The sequence below is a fragment of the Aulonocara sp. 'chitande type north' Nkhata Bay genome, linkage group LG5 (assembly GCF_057382095.1).
Source record: "Aulonocara sp. 'chitande type north' Nkhata Bay isolate Kocher_YH1m ecotype deep benthic linkage group LG5, A_spYH_male_GT1.1, whole genome shotgun sequence".
NCBI lineage: Eukaryota > Metazoa > Chordata > Actinopteri > Cichliformes > Cichlidae > Aulonocara > Aulonocara sp. 'chitande type north' Nkhata Bay.
Genome location: NC_141348.1, coordinates 41,282,716 through 41,301,725, shown reverse-complemented (window position 1 = coordinate 41,301,725; position 19,010 = coordinate 41,282,716). Strand labels below are relative to the sequence as shown.

The 19,010-nt window shown below is 40.6% G+C and overlaps 2 protein-coding genes across 2 annotated transcripts in view; both read left to right on the top strand.

Annotated features, from left to right (window-relative positions):
• The first annotated feature begins 670 nt into the window (after positions 1-670).
• On the top strand, positions 671-2,717 carry LOC147331336 (pro-FMRFamide-related neuropeptide FF-like). The gene is made up of 3 exons (XM_086294315.1): positions 671-928; positions 1,590-1,705; positions 2,275-2,717. Exons 1-3 carry the CDS (start codon positions 779-781, stop codon positions 2,393-2,395), a joined length of 387 nt encoding a protein of 128 aa, XP_086150441.1. The 5' UTR covers positions 671-778; the 3' UTR covers positions 2,396-2,717.
• Positions 2,718-7,300: 4,583 nt separating this feature from the next.
• The window catches only part of LOC147331335 (protein phosphatase 1 regulatory subunit 1A-like), a 33,075-nt gene continuing 21,365 nt past the window's right edge, over positions 7,301-19,010 (top strand). The window contains exon 1 of the mRNA XM_086293624.1: positions 7,301-7,666. Within this exon, the coding sequence (XP_086149750.1) occupies positions 7,586-7,666 (81 nt within the window). The 5' untranslated portion in view covers positions 7,301-7,585. The remainder of the gene's footprint in view (positions 7,667-19,010) is intronic.

Below are 19,010 nucleotides of genomic sequence, written 5' to 3'. Positions count from 1 at the left end.
TATTGACCCAAGGTTTACTTTACATTCATGTCAATAAAGCTTTGGAGAAAGCAAATAATCTACAGTGCATGAAAAGGAGATCCATTATATGGTCATCACAGGTCCACAGCTCTAGCTGTGAGCACAGAATCTCCACCCACCTGCTGTTCAAACCTTCTGTTTGTCAGGGGCAGCCAATCAGAAGAAAGTAGGATTAAAGTTCGGGTAGTTACAAAGAAAGCTTGTTTCATACAGAAGATGATTTAAGAGGCAACATCAAGGCCCAGAGCGCATGCATTTTATTTATTTATATTTTTTGGTAATTGTTGCAGTTCTTCTGAATACAGTGTGTGCTTTGAATTTCTTCCTGTATAACTGAAGTCACATGACTAATCTGTTATATATTGTATATGCTCTGTGCATTACCTTGGGATGGGTGGGTCCGGGTCCATTTGCACAGATTTATTTGTTTAATAACTGGTTTGTGCTGCACGACCCTGGGGGCCACATAATAACACACTCTGGTGCTAAGTCATCACTAATGCCTGATCCGAGCTAAATGGACCTAGTTAAGGCTCTTCCTCCATCCTGTCCCCTGTTCCCCGTTGTACAGTAGCATCTTTCATCAGCTCTCCTGAGACATCCTGCCAGTGACCACGAGGTGTATATAAGACCCGCTGAGGATGTGACCAGCACTGAAGTTCGTTCTTAGCAAGTCTGCTTAGACAGCCATCTTCTTCTCTTTCCTCTTCTATATTTGTCATCAGTGTTTGTCTGACCTCCTCTCAAGTCTGAGAACATGGACACAGCTGCAGCGGTGACTCTTCTGGCACTGATTATGGCGATGGCTGGCGTCAGTCACGCTCTTCATATCCAAGCCGGCCTGGACAAAAATGACATCTTGCCTGGCAGCTCAGAGGAGAGCATGCCTGACCGCCTGTTGGGGCTGGTGAGACAATCAAACCACTGAAAAACGTGTTAATTTTCATTTCACGTACATGTTGACAGTCTATTTTATGATCATTTGAAGCTTTAAAACTGAAATCCTATCGCTGAAGCACATGTGGTGATTTTTATGCATACTTTGTGCCTGATTTAAATATGGACTGCCTGCTCTGGTACATGCCAACATTTTCTGAGAGGATTGTATGTAAATGCGACTTGAGCCTTTTATCAAATGAGACAGGATAAATCACACAGCCCATTTAGATTTCAGATGGTGTTCCTCTTCATGCAACAGTGTGAAATACACTGTTATATATTCTGGTGTGAGCAGATAGTCGGGGGCAGGATAGCGAATCAGATAAAGGACAAGAAGATCACGAGTACTAGATTTTCTCTTTGTGACATGCAGGGACGGACAGATCTGGGTTTTACTTTGCATAAAATGAAGCGAATGGATATTTTGGTGTGCACCATGTACATCTCTCAGCCTTGGTGCCTTAATATCTACATCTCAAGGCTTTTTGCCACAGTAGGACAGACTGTTTGGAGTCATCAGCCTTTTAAGTTTGTGATGTTCTTCATGTTCTATTTTTAAAAAAAAAGAAGAAAGTTTGACACGACGGTGTGTGCTTGTGTAGCCTTAAATGTGTCCTGGTGTGTTCCAGGAGAGTGAAAACAGAGATAGCGACACTGATGATCGCTTGCTGACTTCATTGCTGAGAGCCCTGCTGCACGGAGCTCAGAGAGAAGCCAGGGAGTCTGTCCTCCATCAGCCACAGAGGTCAGTGGCATCACATCGCCTGTATTAATCTACATTTCAAGTTTTCCTATCAGATGTGTTTACAGAAAAACACTAATATAGGAAGTTCACTGATGTAGTTTGGGCTTGTCACCAAATCATTTTTTACCCATTCTTTCTTCAAAAATACACCATGTGGGTAGTTTGTAACTATTTAAAGGGATTATGATATACAGTAGGTCGCACCGTGTACTGGAAGACAGGAAGAGGAAAATCCATTTAGCCATTTGCAACTACTTTCCATATCTGAATTTTAAAAGATCAAAATGACCCATTATGTACTTGAAATGTCCGTTTGTAAAAATCATTCACAGTCAAAACGATTCTTATGGCAAAGCTGGGTTCATTAAACTGGTCTCATCTTCAAGCGACCTTCCTCTGTAACAGTCCTTCAAGCTCAAATGTAACTGAGGCCCAGCTAAGATCACAACATCAACATCAATATTTTGTATTTTCTGGTCTGCGTTTACAGATTTTTATTTATCTAAAATCATAGTTTGGAGTTGAATTAATTGAAATAATTCCCACTCTTGGTGCTTTTCCCGTCACAGGTTTGGCCGCAGCTCCGGAGGGCAGGTTGTGCTGGAGGATCAGATGCATTCCCGTGACTGGGAGGCTGCCCCTGGTCAGATCTGGAGTATGGCCGTGCCTCAGAGATTTGGCAAGAAGTAATGTTGCAGTCATGCGGTGTTGCCCTGGTGGAAGGTCAAGCAGCCGAGAGTTATAAAGATACTAGATTTGTTCCACTCTAAGCTCCAGCCCACTAGGCTTGACTTTACACCTGGTGTCCAGTGAAAGATGACACTAGCTTAATCTTTCATGATTATGATTGTTGTTATTTTCTTTGAATTTCCAACACTGGGAAGCACGGTGACTGGTGATTGTTTGGATCGGCATGTTAAGGACTGAAAATGTTTGTTGTAAATTGTTAGTTGCTATGTTTTTGTTGTTCTTCCGTTCAAATAAAAGAACTTTAATCTTGTAATGCTAATTTCATCTGTATTTGTGTTCAGTGTTATCAGTGTTCAAATATCACAGTAATCCGTTAAAGAAAGGTGGGAACAAACAGATGTTGAAATTTTATAAATCCAGCTGTTGAGTTCATTTAAATATGGCCACTTAATCTGTTGCTAATCATGTTTTAGTTTGTGAAATGTGTGTAAAAATGGCAAATCCAAGTTTTCTCAAGCCAAGGTGAGATCTTAAAGTGTCCTGTTTGTCCAAATAAACTCTCAAATCCCCCAAAATCTTCCACTTAAATATATAATATGATAAATACAATAAATGGTGTTTATAAATAGATAATGGTGAATTCTGCATTTTAGAAGCTATAACCAGCCAACATTTATTATTTTTATCGAAACTGTTTTATCAGCTCATAAACTAATAAATGAGGAGTTTTTTTAGCCTAAAAAGCTTAAAATCATTTAGCTTAAGTTCTTATTTCAGCACTTAGCGTTGGTTTTTTTTGTTTGTTTTTTCTAATATCAGCCTTCCTTGTTTTTAAATTCGATCAAAGGACAAATGGTATATTTTTTGTTTGTTTGCAGGTCGGTGTTATATCTGCTGGATCTGCAGCCAGTACTCACATCAGCTCGGCCATAAACAAGAGCATAACTGAAATGTGTCTGTGCTGGTTCACTTAAACATCAGGGGAATGTAAATGCAGTGGAGACCACACACAGAGAGATGAATGAAATACGATCGTAATGTAAGTATTTTTCATTTCTCTACAAACAGCACCGTGCGGGGGGTTAATGTAGTGGGATAAGGATGGAAATCCTGTGTTCATTGTGCCGTGATGGTCAGCACTTCTCTGTGTCTGTGGCTTATTTACAGGCCACCTGGGGAAGCAGCATGCAACTAATTAAAACACAGCAACATGCAATTACTCTACACATTACTGGTGTCCACAGCTAATTACTGGGAAGGAAAGCATGTCAATCCCACTTAAAATGAGTCTTTTATAACCTCGAGCTCTCGTTCTGCTGCAACACCCCAGAAGACAAAATAAAGTAATGTTGTTGGTTTTTTTTTTAAGACTAATGACCAATGATTCAGTCATTTTATTATTATTTTGGTTATTTTTAATCAAATGTAACTTTAAATTCTTGTTTATGGTTTAATCTGTGTTTGTTGTCGTAACATCACAGGTTTGAGCAGATTGCTCCCGGCCTCTGGACTCTGATCTTTACAGTTCTAATTAGAAATGAAACAAACAAACAAACATACAAGAACCATACAAATGAAAACCTTGTTACAAAACAAAAAGGGTAAGATTGACCGCAGAGCGTAACAAGACATTGTGGCACAGAACAAAGGGAACCTGTGCTGCACACAGAGAGCCCTGATTGGATGATTACTTACAGGTGATGATGACTGGAAGTAAAGCTGACTGGAATCTGAGTGCATTCGAAATAAAATGTGAAAATAAATGCAAATCTATGACAGTATTTACCTGTTAATATGAGTACTTTATCAAACATAAACAGAGACTCTATATGAAATATGAGCAGCACTGCATTAAGAGCTGCTGTTTCAAAGCATCTTTAAGCAAGTTGGTCATCATCATCTTGTTTTTACTCGTGACGAGAAAGAACCACATCTAACTTTAGAGATATGCGTGGCTTTGACTTACATCTGTCTTACATACCAGCTTTGACAATGAGACATAAATGTGAGATAACAAGAAACATATTGAGACAAAAGAAAACAACAGAGGCAGAGCAGGTGCTGTTGTCCACACAGCTGTAGCCTCTCATCAGCTTAACTGACTTAAAGAAAGTCAGCTCATCTGAATTTCATGAGTCTGCAGGGGGTTCAGGCAAAACATCTGTGTGTGCAGTAATTATACCAGAAAGCTGCAAAGAGAGCGAGATCGAAAACCCAGACTGACTGACAGATACACTGGGTATAAAGACTGCTTTAGACAGCTCCTGTGGGCAGCACTGTTTTACACATACACACACACACACACACACACACACACACACACACACACACACACACACACACACACACACACACACACACACAGAGAAACCTTTCTTTTTTGTTTGATGACCTTTATCCGACCTCCACACTTCCACTTTCCCTCATGGTCATCATCTTGGATGGCAGCCATCTTGAACAGCAAAGAGGGAGGTCTCAGCCATTAGTGGTCATGGCCGTGACACAGCACAATTTGTCACACACACAACAGGCTTTAATGGCTACAGTGTGATCAAATGATCTTGTTTGGAGAGAACACAGGTAACTTTAAGGTTAAACGGGAATCTGTCCTCTGCTGCACGCAGTGGAAACTTTTGAACTGCACCTTTAAAATTTCACTATATATACAAAATAAATAATGTTGGAAACACTAAAAATAGGCAACAGTTTTTTTCCCATGCCCCTGCCCTGTCTTAAAGAACTATACTATTAGTGTTCCCTGTCACCTCTTTACTTGTTTTACCCACTAACTGTCAACTTAAGTCAAATTAAGCATATTTAAACTTGCATATGTATTAAAGTACACAAAGCTTTAACTATTGAAAAAAACAAAGAAGATTTCTGTTACATGCAGCAAAAAAGTATAAAGTGACAGCATGCATTTAAAAAAATATAGGAGGTCTACACTTTATTTAAAGAAGTTGAGACTTAAATTGGTTTCAGAGGTTCAAGTAGTATCTGAATTGTTTTTCTGTCTTACTTTGGATTCAATTAGAAGCACTCAATAATTTAGATTCTCAACCACAGCAGCAAATCTCAAACAGAATGACAGAAAAAGAAAAGATTCAAAGTGTTGCAGTGATCCAAAGTCCAGACTTTCAATGCTGTTTCAGGACCTTAAGAGAATAAATGTTAATAAATGTGGTATATTATAGTTTAGTGCCAACAGTTTGTCACCAAACAGGACTTGCCCAGTTTCTGTTAGACTATGTGATTGGCTAATACCTTTTCCCTTTGAAAGTTCAATAAAAGAGTCAGAGAGATAAAACTCTGCTGATGTGAAGGAGCAGCAGAGACGAAGCTTTTGTCCTTCGTTCACTGCTCACATCAGAGGCTGCTCTGGAAAACGTGCAGCCAGCTGTTGTCTCTCACAAACACACTCACATAGAGCACGCGGCCCCTTATTAACAGTTTTCTGCTTTGATGACAGGACATTTTTCAGTAAAAGCTCTAATTACATTGGCAGCTTTTTATTATTTCTCTCACTCCTTTACTACCAGCTACAAGACAAAAAATATGCAATCCCACCACAGCAAGAAACAGTCTAAGATCAGAAGAAGAAAACACAGAATTCTGTGTTTTTGTTCATTTTTACATGATTTTTTTTTTAAAAGATGTGATTATTTACCAAAATATTCTCTATGTTTAGACTTTTTTGAGTGACTATTATCCAATCTAAAGCATTTAAAATGAGGAATTATAGCAAATGTTATTGTAAAAGATGCAAATGGTGCAGCCCATGTGGCTGCTTCATTCCTGCTGAGCTCCTTTGTTGTCTGCTGTTTCTGGATGAACTGTTCACGCTAAAATGGAAAAAAAGATATTGCATGGTCTTTTGAAACAGTGAGAGTGCTTTCTTCCACTAGACTGTACATCAGAAATATTAATAATTTTCATATTTAGTGTGGAGTTAAAGTTTAGCTTGCTCTTCACGCCTGCTTGAAATTTATCCTAAAACAGAGCAGAGTTTGAAGGCGTCACGCTTGATATTTATTTCACTCCCAAAAAGCACTGCACATTTGACACACCGTATGCTCCTTGGCTGGTGTCAGGTATCGGGGCCCAGTGGACATGTGGTGTGGGGACACTGGGGCTAAGAGACAATCAATAAAGCTTGTGCTGGCCAGGCGTCAGACAGGACAAGCCTGGCCAGTGATGAACAAAGAAATCATCAAAAACAGAACACACACACACACACACACACACACACACACACACATCACAACCTCAAACTGTTCCTACATCAGGACGTATCAAACAAAAGGCAGAAAACTGCAGAAGTCTGAGAAAACCCTTTTTGTGTAAAACATTACGGCAAATGAAGAACTGCTTAGTGTGCATAACAGTATGTTTTTATTTTTATAAGCTCAGATTATTCTCTCACATGGTCAATATTGGCTCAGAATTGCATTACGCTGCATGATTCCCAGGTAACTGTACCATCTGTGTAGGGACTATGCACAGAGCTGTTCAGTAATGAACACTGTGCATGTGTTAAATAAACCAACAAACAAATTTGTATATGTGTAGATGTCAGCTTGACCTCATTCTGAATGAGACCACTTGTATCTAAAATACAGCGTAGGCTGTTTTTAAGCATGTGTAGGCAAGTGATTTTAAAAATACTCTTGAAGAAGAGGCTGGATAAATCCTACCCATTTCTACCCTTTGAGAGAGCATGCCTTTGTCATCCTCGCTCTCTCGTCTGTGCAGGGGCTGCTGCAGAACAGCCCTGAGCTCAGACAGCCAATAAAGACGGAAAGAAACGTGAAAAGAGGGTGGGACTTGACGTGAAAGCGAATGAGAGTGAAGGAGAGGTGTTCCTTGCGGAGAATGCCCTTGCTTGAGCATTGAGAGCCTGGAGAGACAGAGAGGGAAGATAGAATAGAGACACTAGCAGGTGTTGAAGATAGGGAAAATCATTAGAGACCGGGTGGCACAAAACAACAAGGCAATTAGGGGAAAGTGTGTTTAAAGGCAAAAGTAAAGAACAGAAAAGAGTCAGACAGAAACTCAAACAATCTGATTCTTTTTTAATAAGCTGGAGCTCACTTATTTTTCAGCTCTTTATCCTCCTTGTTTCGTACGGATTCTCCTTTCTCGATCATCCCCTTCTTCCTCCCGTTTGCCTCTCTGACAGACAGTGCCACCATGGAAACTGGAAGCCCTAGGAAGATACAGTTCACCGTCCCTCTACTGGACACCCACTTGGACCCAGAGGCAGCTGAGCAGGTAAGGTGGAGGGAAAGGAGGCAGGAAGAAAGGTGGAAGGAGCAGGTGTGGGTAATATGGGACTTTTAAGGGATTCCTCTTTGCATCAGTGAGACACGATTAGAGTACTACTCCCACTTTTTTTAAAAAACAATCAAGATGACTAGTGAAGATGCAAGAAAAAATTGCTTTATACTTGGAACGATTTGCAAAATCTCTGAACACATATTTAAAGCATATGTAATCTAGCTGTCAAAGCAAGCAGGTGTAGTCAGAGCTGAGCAGCTGAGCATGCTACATCCCAAATGCTGTAGTTTACACTGATGAGTAACTGCTGCTTTAAGTAGACCACATTTTCTTCTGTGCATCTAATTAGCCTGACGTATGTTTTGACTACAGCTCTAATGTGAAGATGATGAATTCATAACTGATTTTTCCATCTGCACTCACAGTGAGCGGCTTTACCGAGATGCATAGTATCTCAGCGGTGGTTAAGGGGGGGTGCCGCAGTATATTGATGTCTCTAGGAGGTCAGTGTTTTTTTTTTTTTTTCATTAGTGACTGACTGCTTGTATCCTACAGCAATGAAATGCTGACAGGGTGAATGAATTTTACTCATTCATCATTAATGGACTTTTTCTTCTAAGGTAATTTAACTGCACAACTCAACTTGATTTGTGGCAAACACCACTTTATGACATAAAAAAAGAGAACTCCTGTTAGTGTCTGAAGGAGCTTAGTGAGTGCAATCCATCCTTCTGTTGGGAATATAGTGAAAAGAGGTGTCCCATTTTCTCATTTTTATAAATATAACATGAACAGGACAGGTTGTTCATAATGAATGAAGCTCAAGTAAAGCTGGCAAGGATTTAGGAGTCTGGCTACACTCTGTCTCACTCGCTGCTTTTCCCGACACTAGTTTTTCCCTCGCTGATACTATGAAACCCAAAGGGAAGGTAGATGTTATGGGTGTGTGTGTGTGTGTGTGTGTGTGTGTGAGAGAGAGAGGGAGAGTTTGCTCTTGTGTAGAGATTTCAGTTTGAGAGTTAAGTTAAGACATAGAGCTACTGTAGCAGGTGGAGAATGTATGACTACAAGCCTCAGATATGAGAAACTAAATATGAGATGGCTGCATCTGCTGGTGTGTACATGCATTTCAGTCAGCGTAACATCAGTTTGACATACACACACGGAGTCGTATACAGCAAAATAAGACAGTTGGCACAAAATCTGGAGCCGTTTCCAGTCTGGTTTGGTGTCTACTTCTGCATGAAAACAATTTGTGCTTCTTATATAAAGGAGAACTAATTAAATGCAATGTTTAAGAATAAGAGCACTCTCTGACATAAAGGCAAATTACAGGATAGACCTGGAGCCACAGCCCCTGCAGTGATGATGTAGGCAAACCCAAAAGATCCTAGCTCCTCCCAGGATCCCTCGATAACAAAATCAATTGTTGCTGGATGATTGCAGAAAAATTGCCATTTTTGTTCAGGAAGGTAATCTTTACTTATTAAAGCCACTGTTATGATCTTTGACATGCAATTGAAACCATCATAAATAAAAGATCAAGCTACACTGGTCACATGATCTCAGTGTCACTTCTACAAAGTGTTTGATGACTTGATGTTGAGCTTTTGGAGTAAACGCCTCCTTAACAACACGTAAAAGGTCACAAATTTAGAAGTGGTGTTTTTACTTATGTACTGTCAGTGGGTAAAGTTGAACAAGGTAAAGCTATATCAAGCTTTTATTAGTTAGAGAGTTTTTTTTTCTGGGACTTTACTCACCAAACAACTGCTTTAATTTGGGGCTTTAACAACTGTTCTCTCTAATAAACTGTATTATCCTTGTCAGAGTTGGTCTCTTCTGTGATGAAAATACCCAATTTAAAGGGCACCAGTAGTGGCTGAATGATTTCATATGTATACATATTAAACATGTGCTAAATCTAAAGCTATAGCTTGTGGGAGATTTTGGATATACTGGGCAGTGCTGTCCACATATCCTCATGTTCTTGTTCTTATGTTTAAGAATAACACTATACAACAGGCAGGTGACAAATTACAGGATACCTGGAATAACCTGGATAAACCAGGGTCAAGCAGGACAAACCTGACTTTTTGGCTAACCAAAAGTTAGCACCACCCATGATGTCTTGATAAAAAGTCAGTGGTACTTTTTGTTCAGGAGGTTAATGTTCAATGTCTTTAACACCGCTATCATCAGAACATAAATTCAGGGAATATCTTTTGGATAAACATTGTTCATTCCTCCACTAAATGCACACATAATGGGGATGTATTGTTATGCTATTTTACTCCAGTTTAAATCATAGTTTGGGTCGCACCAGCTACTCATAAATCAATACGAAGTCCTCTGTAATTCTTAATAAACACTTGGCTCATCTCATAGTACCAGTTCTGCGTTCGCTCCCAGCCAGCGAGCCGGGCTCTTACCCTTTAAAATTTGAGAAAAGATTGCGATCATTTCAGCCTGAAGACTTCTCATGATTCATTTTCCTGATAAAACCATGAGACGTGAGCACCAGTTATCCTGAGGGAAACTTGGGAGGGAGCCAGTTACTAAATGGTAGCTTGATTAGTCTTTCACTCACCCAGGCTGGACGACGGATTTACAAATAAGAAACACTGCCAACTACACTCTACAAAAATATAAACGCAACACCTTTGTTACTGCTCCCATTCCCCATGGGATGGACGTAGAGACCTAAAATTCATTCCAGATACACAATATAACCATCCCTCCCAAACAGTGGTCACAAATCAGTCCAAATGTGTGGTAGTGGGCACATCTGCTATATTGAGATAATCCATCCCACCTCACAGGTGTGCCACATCAGGATGCTGATCTGACATCATGAGTAGTGCACAGGTGTACCTCAGACTGCCCACAACAAAAGGCCACCCTGAAATGTGCAGTTTTGTCTCACAGCAAAATGTCACAGATGCCACAAGCAATGAGGGAGCGTGCAATTGGCATGCTGACAGCAGGAATGTCAACCAGATCTGTCGCCCGTGCATTGAATGTTCATTTCTCAACCATAAGCCGTCTCCACAGGCGTTTCAGAGAATATGGCAGCACATCCAACCGGCCTCACAACCGCAGACCTCGTGTAACCACAGCAGCCCAGGACCTCCACATCCAGCAGGTTCACCTCCAAGATCGTCTGAGACCAGCCACCCAGACAGCTGCTGGAACAATTGGTTTGCACAACCAAACAATTTCTGCACAAACTGTCAGAAACCGTCTCAGGGACGCTCAACTGCATGCCCGTCGTCCTCATCGGGGTCTTGACCTGACTCCAGCTCGTCGCCGTAACAGACTTGTGTGGGCAAATGCTCACATTCGATGGCGTCTGGCACGTTGGAGAGGTGTGCGCTTCACGGATGAATCATGGTTCACATTGTTCAGGGCAGATGGCAGCTGAGAATGTCCCAGTTCTTGCATGGCCAGCATACTCACCGGACATGTCACCCATTGAGCATGTTCGGGATGTGCTTGACCGGCGTATACGACAGCGTGTACCAGTTCCCACGAATATCCAACAACCTCGCACAGCCATTGAAGTGGAGTGGACCAACATTCCACAGGCCACAATTGACAATCTGATAGACTCCATGCGACGATGTGTTGCACTGCATGAGGCAAATGGTGGTCACACCAGATACTGACCGGTTCTGGGTCCCCAGACCCCCAATAGCGCAAAAAACTGCACATTCCAGGGTGGCCTTTTGTTGTGGGCAGTCTGAGGTACACCTGTGCACTACTCATGATGTCAGATCAGCATCCTGATGTGGCACACCTGTGAGGTGGGATGGATTATCTCAATATAGCAGATGTGCCCACTACCACACATTTGGACTGATTTGTGACCACTGTTTGGGAGGGATGGTTATATTGTGTATCTGGAATGAATTTTAGGTCTCTACGTCCATCCAATGAGGAATGGGAGCAGTAACAAAGGTGTTGCGTTTATATTTTTGTTGAGTGTAGTTTCAAACAGTTATTTTGCTAAATCATGTAGCACCTTCACAATATGTGAAATGTTCTTAGTAACTGACTTCAGCAGTATAATGCGGTGGAATATAATCATTCAGAACCATAAAATGGAAATACCTTCAGACAGCATGAGTAAAAGTTCAAGAGGGGGTCCATTATATTGTTGTAATAAAGAACACGAGGCATCACAGGTGCTGGAATTGTTTTTATTGATTTTAAATGTAATAAAAAATGGCCACCTTTCACAGGTAAGGTGAAAACATGTTGGGTTGCACTGCTATGGAAATTACATATTACATGACAGGTATTACACTGGTATTTGTATTCACACAGATCACTCTTTGTGCTGCGCTGTCATGGCATAAATGATTAACAATACAGAAGAAGTTTGCAATCATTTAACAGTGACTGAGTCTTAAAAAACAGATTAGGGTTGCAACAGGGCTTCAAGTGTCAGGGTTCTTGTAATCTATATAAAATATAGAGATAATTGGAGATTACAGAGTTTTATAACATATGTGAATACATTTCATTAGTAAACAAACAAACAAACAATCTTTGTCTCAAACTGAGTCTGTTGGGATCTGGTCACGCTTCACGCTCTCAAAATTTCTGCAGTGCATGTTCTTTTTCTCAAGATCCGGCTTTGCAAGGGTATCTGTAGGATGCAGACGTAATTTCATGTGTCTGTCTTGTTTGTGTCTGAATGTTGGGGGAGTTGGTGTTGTCTGTATTTATTCAGTTACACGTCTGATTCCAGGCTGCGGCCGTTCAATTTAAGACTTAAACGGCTCGCAGCCGTGTGTTTACCTGCTTTCTTTCACGAGCAGATAGATCTCCTTCTAGGTTTATATGGGTAAAACTTGCTTTACTGTTTCTGCAAAGACTCAAGAGAGTCCTTAGCTCACAGCCTCAATAAGCATGACCAAAAGCGTGCCTGATTGCCACTGGGACTTTACATTTTCAATTTATTCTAAGACCTCTGCGAGTGGCCTCTTCAGCCTGTGTGGCAAGCTGGCTCCCAAGTGTGTGGTTTTATACAGTGTATATATTTATTTATGTGTTTGTCTTTGTGTGGGTGTATATGAGACAGACGAACAAATCAGACAGTCAGATATAAAGAGAAAGAAAATAAACAAAGGGAACCTCCAGATATAATAAAAAAAGAAAGAAAATGTGTGTTGTGTTTGCACGAGCTCGTACGAATGTCACACCAGGAGGTTTCACCCACGGTTCAGTAATCCCAGCAACCTGACACCTCCCAGCATGGTGAATCAGCCTCCGTGGAGAACTGTGCACCAGACAGAGGAACCTCTCTGACCCTTAATCACCAAAACACACACACAAAAAACCCAAACGCTCGCTCACTCCTCTTATCCATAATACAGCACAATCATCTCATATTATAGCCGTACATCTGACACTGGACCTGACAGAGGCCAAGACCAGATGGTGTCACATGAACAAAAGCCGTTGGACTCGGGAAGGGTAACTATCCCACTCCCCTGACATTTACACACCTAATGCTTCTGTGACATAATAGGCAGCTGGGGGCTTGCACAGCAGCAACTACAACCACAACAAGAAGATGGAGGGGGCTGGGATTTGAGATTGGTGTTTTTTGTGTGTTGCAAGGTTTCCACCATAAAAAGTTGTTAAGCACGGCAGCTGCGACCTGCCTGAGGGGAGAGGACAGGGGTTTGAATTTAATGTGCAGCGCTATCCGCTAGCTAAATCTGTGGCCCCGAAGGAGCAGCAGAGCTGAATCAGTGCAGCTTTGTGTGATCTAATACTTTTGTGGCATTCTGCTTTTTAATTTTCTCTCTATGTTGCTTCAGTGAGTGTGAATGAAGGTAGTACTTTGATTTTCTTGCAGTAAATCAAAGTAGCATTTTACTTTCTTCTAATATTAGCTAACACAGCTAATGTTAAAATGATTTTTGTGCGTTTGCATGTAAGCAGTAACTCACAGTTTCCTTATTTTGTGGAGTGTACCTGCCCTGAGCCAAGTGTAGAAACAGACCTCATAATGTCGTCTCAGTCGTGCAGTGCAGGCGTACCAAAAGGAGAAAATAATCTGCATATTGTAGTTAGTTGCTTTTAGTGTTCTTTCAATGTTTTTATATTATTTAACATATCATTTATATAGATGGATGGATTTATATAGATTGTACATATTCTATTATTTATTGTAACAATAATACTCATAGCTGATTGGCTGTTTATAGTAGTAGTTCAACAGCTATCGCTGACAGATGTAGAAAATTGTTTCTGCTTTAATTTCATCACATTGAATCCAGGATATGGTAATTGGGTGATAGCATCTGTTCTCTCCTGGCGGTTTTATGGAAGTCATGCGGGAGTTTTATGTCGAGCACATAATTGGCATACTCAGACTGGGCAGTTTTCTGACAGATCCACTATGGAGCTCTCCTGTACACGAGCACCTGGACACTTGAGTCATAGCTGTGAGCACAGGGCTACTTTGTGAACACCTCATTATCCTAAAGGCATAACTGTCACGGTTCTGGGTCATGTTGACCTAGCTTTCTGTTTCTCATGTTTTGGTGTTTTTCTAGATTATGATTAATGATTTGATTAATCAGTGATACTGTTTTGATTATGATTATTATTTAGTAGGTTTTGGTCAGTGTCAAGTCTGTCTCTCTCTGTCTAGTCCGTGTTTTAGTAAAGTGTGTTTTGTTTCCTGTTTTACTTTGAAGGTTCTTGTTCCTGTCTGATGTCAGTGTTCCAGCTTTAGGTCTTATTCCTTCCAGCTGTGTTCCTCTTCTGTCTTTGTGTCAGTGTCGTGTCGTTAACATCTTCTACTTTCATGTTAACTATGTGTTCTGTCTGCTTGCCTGCCTAGCTAGTTTGGTTTTTGTACTCCCAGTTTAGTGAGGCTCCTGTTCTGTTGCTATCAGCAATAAAGCTGAGTCTTTTGAGTTAATGTCTGCCTCCGAGTCCTGCATTTTGGGTCCTGTCTCTCCTTCTGCCTGCACACAGCCATGACAATAACCGGAAACCTGACAACGCTACAGTCCTGACTCACAGAAAAGCCTTGATCCATCATCAGTCCAACTCATTATTTTACCTCTTCCCCTGCTGCACTGATCGAGTCACACCAGACGGATTTCTGCTGTTGGATTACCGTTGAGGGAAATTACCTTCAGATATGTAGGTTTGCTGATTGTGGATGAGCAAAGAACATTATCTGTCTCACTTTGTTTTAGTATTTATGCTAAGAAAAGCAAGCCCAGTGTTTCCAGCTAAATTTTGAGTGATGAACTTTGTGGCTTTCCCCAGGAGGAAACATAAAATATCTAAAAAATTCACATATTCCTTGAGTGCTATTATTTGTGAGGAATTAATTGGAGTATTTATAAGCTGATTAACAGAGTTATTTCAGTTGTGTAAGGATCAAATCTTATTCATTGTCCTGCAGAGAGCTCATATTAAACTCCATCTTTCATTTACATGAGCAGCGCTCGCTTGAAGAAGCTTCGCTCATAAATGAAAGGAATATATTCCCTGTTTAGATGATGAATTGTGACATATTGAAATAATTTTATTATGGACAATTAAGTGCTGAGACAATGTCCGTCCTCGCATTCCCCATGCAGGTGGTCTTTGTTCTTTACTGAGAACATAGCTATTAAACACCTTTCCTTTATTACCTCAGGGAGGCGATTTCCAGGAACAACCTTCAAGTACAGCAGATTATCAATGGTCATTATTTAATGAAGATGAATGCCATACTTGCCACTGATGTGCATTTATTTTTAAATTGTGCAAATTTTGATTTGAGATCTTTAAACTTCTTCTTTGAGTATTTTTGTCTAAACAATGTGGACAAAGTGCCACAGATACGTCCCGATTTACACTTTCCTTTACAGAGCACAGGAGCTGAAATCATGTTTCTAGCCTTTTCTAAACCAAACTAAGCTTTATTTGTTGTATGCTATCTGACAATTTGGCCTGAATAAGCTGGCAATGCCATGTAGTCGGCTAGCTTACCAGTGTACTGGTAACTGACTGTCTGGGTGTTAATAAATTACATTTTTAAAAAGCCTTTCGGGGGATTCATCTATCCAGAAGGTGCCATGTTGCATCCGATTATCACATTGTTAAGACAGGGGTGTCACTCTCAGCTCAACATTTGTCGGTGTGCAGAGATATTTCAACCAAAAACAAATTTAAATGTAACCGAATGTAATATTTTTAGTGCCCTTACAAGGTCATTTTTAGTGCATGAACGTTATCAGCAAATAAGAAACACAGATCTAGAGGACGTTAATTCTATCACTCACTCACCTGAAACTTATTATTATACACAAACCTGCAAGTTGTGCAACCAGCATCACTTCAACTTTGAAACATGCACTTGGTAGGTCGTAAGCCGAGGTGATATTCTTACTTTGTCTAATGCTGCTGCAGGTGATTTGTCAAGGCATCAATGCCAAGAGACACCATGTGTGTAACGGAGAGACGGTGATGGCATCTGACAAAGTGTACTGAAACATGGCCTGCATGACAACACTTAGTGGGGATTAGTAGGGAGCCTGCAGGCTCTCTATAAAAATGGCTCCTTAACTTGCAGCTTTCAAGTTAGTAGCAAAGATTAGCGCGCTCATAACTGAGTGCTTGTTCTCCATCTTGTTTTAGATTGTCTCAGATGCTTTTAGAGTTCAAGTGTGAGAACAGAAGTGTCTCGCTGTTTGAGGAGACTCCATGTAAAACTGTCCAAAGAAGTGTTTTGTTCCATTATTAGTTTGATCACATACGATAACTTTCATCCTGTAATTTAAAAGGGACAACATGGACCATAGTCTTAAAATAAGTATTGTACTCATTCAGAGCTGAGTTTTATTTATTTTTAAAGACATTTTCCAGTCATTGTTTGAACGATAGCTGTTGCTGTTCCAGCATTACAAAAATTAGTCTCACTGTTTTTCATGTAAAATGAAGTCAAGAGGAAAAGAAAAATTCTAATGGTGGATATAATTTGTCATTTTTAATCTTATTTTTGTACATCCAAACAACTCGCGGGCATCGTTGTAAGAAGACTTTGACCCTACCGCCTTGTGGCCTGACCTACATTTACCAGTCAGAGGTGTTTTGTTGGCCGCTCCCCACACATCAGAAATACCAGGCATGCACAGCCTTTCCTGCCCACCCGTCACTTTCACAGGCTGTTTTTGTTCATTGTTGTGAAGAGCGCAAAAGTCCATTTTAAATGGATTGTGGGCTGAAAGGCAGGCATGGCGGTTTGAGGGGGGTGAGCAGTCCAGTAAGCTGGGTTATTTATGCGAGTGAAGGATCAGTGAGTTTGCTCTGCTGCCGGGTGAGAAGAAGGATAATGTCTTTGGGAATAATCACTTCTACACAGCCATGCCTGTTTGTGCTTTAATGTGAGCTGGCGGGGTGGATTTTCTGAAATGGTAACAAAACACACACGCACAGGGCTTAAATATTAGTGCAAGATGTATAGTATACACAAGAGTGTTTTTCTATTGCGGCTTTCTCGATTCTGAGCCCTGCTTCTCATGAGGTTAAGTAAGCTGCAAACATACCAGATAAATCAATTAAGATAATATGTATTCTTCAGGGGGAGAAATCACTTAAATTACTTTGAGAATGTAAAATTTATTGTCATTTAAAGGGACATTACACAAAATTAGCTGCAGTTTTGAGTGCTATTCCTAAGAAACCTTCCACATCGGATCAGCAGCCCATATGCCAACGAAATAGGAAAAACTTGCTTCATATAGTGAATCTTATAAGGCTTATATGATTTACTCATGAAAGTGGCCACTTTCTCACTACTTTCATATGTTGTTTTAGGAAGTATCCAAAACATACAAGTTTCATTTATATAATTTTTAAGCGATCTTTTATCTGTTTTCACTCTTATATGCTTTTCATACAAGTTTCAAACAAGACAGATACAAACTTTATAAGATTTATATATATCTTTTCCATATGGGAGGCCTCAGTCACACAGAGTTAGAGACCAGCCACCCAACACCACCTGGCAACCTCTGATCACTAAGGACAAATGTGAATTCTCCAACCGATTGGTGAGGGATTTCTGGAAGCTGCTTGTGGTCACCAGGTGACCAAAACCTCCTTTTGATTGCTTTGATCGCTAGTTTGCATGGAAGATGCTGACTAGTCTGCTGGCACTCATCAGCTAACCACCAGGCGGTACTGAAATATACAATACAATGCAACTTTATTTATATAGCACATTTAAAAGCCAACGATATACCAGAGTGCTTTATTTCCATTCATTCTGTGTAAGGCCACATCGGTGCACATTTTGCTTTCTCAGTGAGATTTCAACAGAAATCGAAGAAAAGCGCCAACCTGCAGTCAGACAAGAGGGCAGTGATGCCTGCTCAGTGCTTCATTCGGTCTTGGCTATTTGGCAGTTAATTTTGTATATGCTTGTATGTGATTTTGTACTGAACAGGTATTGTACTGCATAGTGGCAGAGAGCCCAATGGGAAAGTGGTGAGCATTGTTGACTCACAGCAAAACAGTTCTGGTTTTGAGCCTGTTTGTCAGCTCAGGTTGTTCTGTGCAGAACAGCTAAAGTAAAGGTGTGGATCAGTGGTTGTTCTTCTCTCTGTATTAGTGATGTGATGGACTGCTGACCTGTCCAGACTGCACTTGGCTTTTCACCTGATATCAGCTCGGACGAGCATCAGTGACAACAGATGGATGAACTGACTCTCACAAAATTAGCAATTTGGCTGCTTGGATTTATTAGTGTTTATATACAACTAAAATCTTATCCAATTGACACAATTTTCACACAATCACTTGCAGAGGAGCCAGCTTGTGTTTTGACACAGCGATTACTGTGAAAGCAAACTACCATGAGCATTTATACAACACCAGACAGATGAAAAAAAATCACAAGCCTAAAGACAAGGCTGCAGTCACAGGGAGCTCTCACTGACACGTGTCTCAGGATATGAGGTCAGCAATTTTCTCCAAAGTGAAGTGTTCAAAGCAGTAAAATATCTGCCTGTATGTTAACAGAAAGACACTCGGCGTCTCCTCTCATTCAGGGATTTCTTGTGCTCCATGGTAGTGATTTCAAAGGCAATGAAGCCTCTTCAAATCTGAATACCCAATTAGACTTTGCCTCAGCGATACAACTGACTCTGCTCATTTTTCATTACTGCACATTATTTCCATTGTTACGTAGTTACATCTGTATTCCGTCTTTACGGAGTGAAGCTAATCAATTTAGGTCTATACCCGTGCACAGCTCCAATTGCTGATTTATTATATGTGAGTCACCTCAGGGGAAATATTACTTTTGCAATAA

Coding starts and splice junctions, on each gene's coding strand:
- LOC147331336 (XM_086294315.1), top strand. CDS start 779: ATGGACACAGCTGCAGCGGTGACTCTTCTGGCACTGATTATGGCGATG. Junction 929..1,589: donor CTGACCGCCTGTTGGGGCTG/GTGAGACAATCA, acceptor GGTGTGTTCCAG/GAGAGTGAAAACAGAGATAG. Junction 1,706..2,274: donor GTCCTCCATCAGCCACAGAG/GTCAGTGGCATC, acceptor TTCCCGTCACAG/GTTTGGCCGCAGCTCCGGAG.